Source organism: Equus przewalskii, chromosome 2 (genome assembly GCF_037783145.1).
Source record: "Equus przewalskii isolate Varuska chromosome 2, EquPr2, whole genome shotgun sequence".
In the NCBI taxonomy this organism is placed as follows: domain Eukaryota; kingdom Metazoa; phylum Chordata; class Mammalia; order Perissodactyla; family Equidae; genus Equus; species Equus przewalskii.
This window is the reverse complement of record NC_091832.1, coordinates 15,142,853-15,147,355: the sequence shown is the minus strand read 5'-3', so window position 1 is coordinate 15,147,355 and position 4,503 is coordinate 15,142,853. Positions and strand designations below refer to the sequence as shown.

The 4,503-nt window shown below is 45.2% G+C and overlaps 1 protein-coding gene across 1 annotated transcript; it reads right to left on the bottom strand.

The window, feature by feature from the left end:
- Positions 1-2,806: 2,806 nt before the first annotated feature.
- Positions 2,807-3,754, bottom strand: LOC103542388 (olfactory receptor 2G3-like). Its single transcript, XM_008509320.1, has one exon. It carries the CDS (start codon positions 3,752-3,754, stop codon positions 2,807-2,809), a length of 948 nt encoding a protein of 315 aa, XP_008507542.1.
- Positions 3,755-4,503: the final 749 nt, after the last annotated feature.

Below are 4,503 nucleotides of genomic sequence, written 5' to 3'. Positions count from 1 at the left end.
TATCTTGGTAGGTAGAAATATAGAATTGCTTTGTTTGTTGTGAGGGAGTTGGAATGTTCATAGAAGGATGCCCAAGGAGTGGGCTATATCAGTTATCCATTTATTAGCTCTCAGCTCCAAATGCAGCTTTCAATATACGCTCTGTAACAACACAACTCCCTTAAGTATTTCTCCTTTAAAGTGAGCATGGTGTTAAGCTTTCTCAGGAGAAAGGGCAATGAGATTTCCCACAATTTCCAGCAGACCACAGGTGAGCCTAGAATGCACAATTATCTCGCAACCTCATCACGGAAACCAGAGTCCTGCATGGCCAACCATCTGCCTAACTCCATCAGCAAGCCCTGGAGTGGCCTGCATGCAGCCAACTGGTGGACTCCTTCAGCAAGTCCCCACCCATATGCATGCAGCACCTATAGCCCTCAGGGTCACAGAATGAGAAGTTGTTCCACAGAATGAGAAGCCCATGTACTGTGGAGGCTTTCTGGCTCTAATGGTGCCCAGCATCCAACTGCATGTCCACCCCACTGGTTGCTAAGTGCCTTCTTCCCTACCTGCACCCTGGAAGGTGGCCTATAGTCTTCCTAGCAACTCTAGACCAACTCTGACTTGGCTAAACAACTGAACTCCTCTGCAGTTCAGTGCCTGGACCACTCCCAGTCTGTCCTGCCTTGGCTACTATTCCTTGGCCCTTGGATACCACAGACAATTTCCTTATATCTTGTTCTCTTATCATAGTTAATACTCCTTTACATGAAACTTTCCTTGTTTAATCTACTGAGTGGTTTCTATCTCTTTACTGGACCCAGAGAGCTAAATATTAATCTCTCTAATCTTTCAGAGTAAGTGTCATTATCTCCATTTTACTGAAGAGAAAAACTGAAGCTCAGACAACTAATGCTCAGAGTGGTTAGTGGACGTATATAAAGTGCCACAGTTAGTAAACGAAGGAGCTGGAATTTCAACCCTGTTTTGTCTGTTCCATCTCTGGCCAATGCCACCCAAAATGTTCAGCCCATGAGCATCCAAACATCCCATATATTCCTTCCCATACTGAACTTCATCTCCTCTTCTTTTGACTTCTTTCTGAAATCCAGTTTTGTAAACTTAAGGTATATCCCAAATCTTTTTACTGGATGTGCCCTCCACCTCTTTACCAAAATAGAATTTTTCCTTGGGGCGTCGCTCCTCAATGGGCTTTTTCGTAATCACTTGGAATATTTCCCATTCTGAGATCTAAATTTCCTGCATCCCACTCTCTTCCAGTAAGGCCTCCAGTTCTCTCCAACACTTAATTCCACCATCCCATTCTCTGGCCTAATTAAACCCCTTTGCCCTCTCATTTATTCCTATTGTGCCACCATTATCTTGATGTAGCCTGGAAAGCATGATCAACTCCTATAGTATCTCTACTATCCTTCCCTTTGCCCAATCTTTCTGTGTGACTCCTGCCCACTTTCTCTCCCAATAAAGAGAGACAAGGAAAAAAATGAATGCCAGGAACTCCTGCCTCTTTCTCTTTTTACTCTGGTGGTACAAAGAGTAAAGGCAAAACTTGGAGAAGATTCTCTCAAGGTCAGCAGGGGCTCCTGGTGAAAGCTTACCTCTGACTCAGGCTTCACTAGAGTGTTGCCTGCCTTTCTTGGTGTGAGAGTCACTGTGTGGCCAGTACCATACCTGAGATTCTGTGGAGCAACTTTTCTGTGCCTCCTCCAAAGTGATGGGGACTCTAAGGGGCCACAGCCATGGGTGAAGGTTTCTGGCACTGGTAAGAGAAGCCAGCACCATATGATCATCCTATCCTGCCATACCTATAGGTGTCCTCTTGAATCAAGTACTCTATTAACACCTTTATGACTCAATTCAGATTTGAACAAATGTTTATTATAAAAGCTCTACCATGTGAGACTATTGATGAAGGTATCTTTGAGGAGTGCTGACTGTTTGTAATCAAGATCTCTTCATATGATATCTTGAGGGGCATCATAATTTTTTAATTGTTTTGACTGTTCAGAATTCATGAGCTTCTTGGTGATAGACCCAAGCTTACTAAATCCACACCAGAATGAAGTGTAAACAAATGCCAATCTTCTCATTTGTAGTACTAACTATCCCTTTTCAGAGAGCAGAACGGCCCCTCTTTCTAAGCTGAAATGTTCTCAGTTGTTCGCTTGGTAATTGTGGTGTTAGGAAAGAGAAGTAGAATATAATCAGAAGAATGGCAATGTTTATATAAAGCATGTGATGTGTCAAGCACTGTTTTGAGAACTTGTATACCTACATTAACTTCTTACAACAATCTTACAAGGTGATGGTTTGCTGCAATGTATGAGCTCTGATTCTATTCCTAACCCTATTCCTTTCACCTGAGACTATGTTTCTTTAGATCTGCTCATGCTCCTGATTCAGATAAAATAAAGTCACTGATCTGGGTCCTGTGAGTCATCTTGTCCCAGCTATCATGAGTTGATTTAATAGGCCCAGTCCTCATGCACTCAGTCACTCAATCAGTAAATGTTAACGATTTTGTTCATGCCGGACACTTTGCTGGGCCCTGGGGAAATAGAACTGACTCAGACACAGGTTCTGCCTTAGCACTATGTCTTGCAGTTGGGTCTCTTGATGTTTGAAGATAGCCCAGCTGCTGGAGCCATCAGCAAGTCCCACCCACGTGCCTACCTTCACACACCATCTCCTCTATCAGTCAGTGATTCTTGCCTGTCCATTTGGTAATGTAAGGGAATGGGGTGGAATGACCACAGAACCTGTGGTTTCACATCTGGTTGTGGCCTTCTGTGCTCCAGTGGCTTTATTCAGGGGCCCTGCCCTGGCCTGTTAACTTGAGGAAAGCCCTCTTCACATCTTTGTTTCGGAGGCTGTAGATTATGGGGTTGAGAAAGGCAGAGATAACATTGTAGAACAGGGCCAGTTTCTTGTCCCTCTCTGGGGAGGCATTGGCCCCAGGGTTCATGTACATAAACATAGCAGGTCCACAGAACATGGTGACCACGGTGATGTGGGAGGCACAGGTGGAGAAGGCCTTGAGTCGACCCTGGGCTGAGCGGATTCTCAAGATGGTGGCAAAGATGCGGACATAAGAGGCCAGAATGAAGGAAAGAGGTACCAGGAGAAGGATGAAGCCCAGGATGAAATCTACTTGATCATTGAGGGATGTGTCTGCACAGGCCAGCTTCAGAACTGCGGGAACCTCACAGAAGAAGTGATTGATCTCATTGGGGCCACAGTAAGGCAGGCGCATTGTGAAGACAGTGTAGACTAGGGAACAGCTGACACCCCACAGTCCACAAAAGACCACCATTGTCCCACACAGCCATGGGCTCATGATAACCTTGTACCTAAGTGGGTAGCAGATGGCCACATATCTATCATAGGCCATGACAGAGAACAGCCAGCCCTCAGTGATGCCCAACACTAGAAAGATGTACATCTGGGCTACACACCCAACATAGGAGATAGTTTTCTTCTGGCAGACAAGATGCACCAACATCTGGGGCACAGTGGTGGTGACATAGCTCATGTCCAGCATGGAGAGGACACTGAGGAAGAAGTACATGGGTGTGCGGAGGCGGGAGTCTAGGTGGATCAAGGTGACAATGAGCCCATTGCCCACAAGCGTAGAGAGGTAGAGAAAGATGAAGATATTGAAGAGGATTGCATTAATTTGGGAGTCCCTGGAGAAGCCCAGAAGGATGAACTCAGAAATGGAGCTGTGGTTCTCCCAGGGTAAGTCCTGCATTCTCCTTCAGCTGCAGAAAAAGAAATGGACCTACTAGTGGCCCAGCTTAGGATACATATTCAGGTACCATCACCATTCAGTTGCTGGCAAGGCAGTGGTTATTTGGATACTATTTGGGACTAATATCAGATCAGAGACTGAGGTCTACCTAGGGTGAGGCTAAATTTGGGAAGGGAGGAAAACCTTCATGGAATTGTGTGTTTCTCAGTCCCAAATCTTTTCTCAAGACCTCCAGGGTCTCATTTTGTTCTCTCTATCAGCCCCAGCAAGGCCACCTGCTTTCTTGTCCTTCAGGAGCTACCACCACGTAGTGCATTGCTTGGGGGTCATCTTCCCCAGTCCTAGCTATAGAGTGGGATAATGAAGATTTGAAGTTCTCCCATGTTTCTTCTTCAAAAACAAGCACTCAGAACTCTTTCCTTAAGTGTTTAAACTTCTGATCACTGTAGATATATGGACAGGGTGAGTCAGAAATGTAGGGAAGATATGTGACTCCAGAAATGTTAAAAGTTTTTAGAAAATTTTCCCCAGGTCTATGTTTCTCGAGTCTTTTGGGTCTCTGGAAGCTTGCTCACACCTGATTTGATTTTAGATGGAGTTGCTCACTACCCTGCCTCTTCCTGGCCTTACCCACAACTGAAGGGAAGGGTCTTCCTGCTTGACCCTAAAACTATAATAGAGGCAGAATTAAGCTGTCTTTTTTGCTTAAAGGAAGCTGTGGCATCTCTGAATCCCTCCAGCCTGGTGGG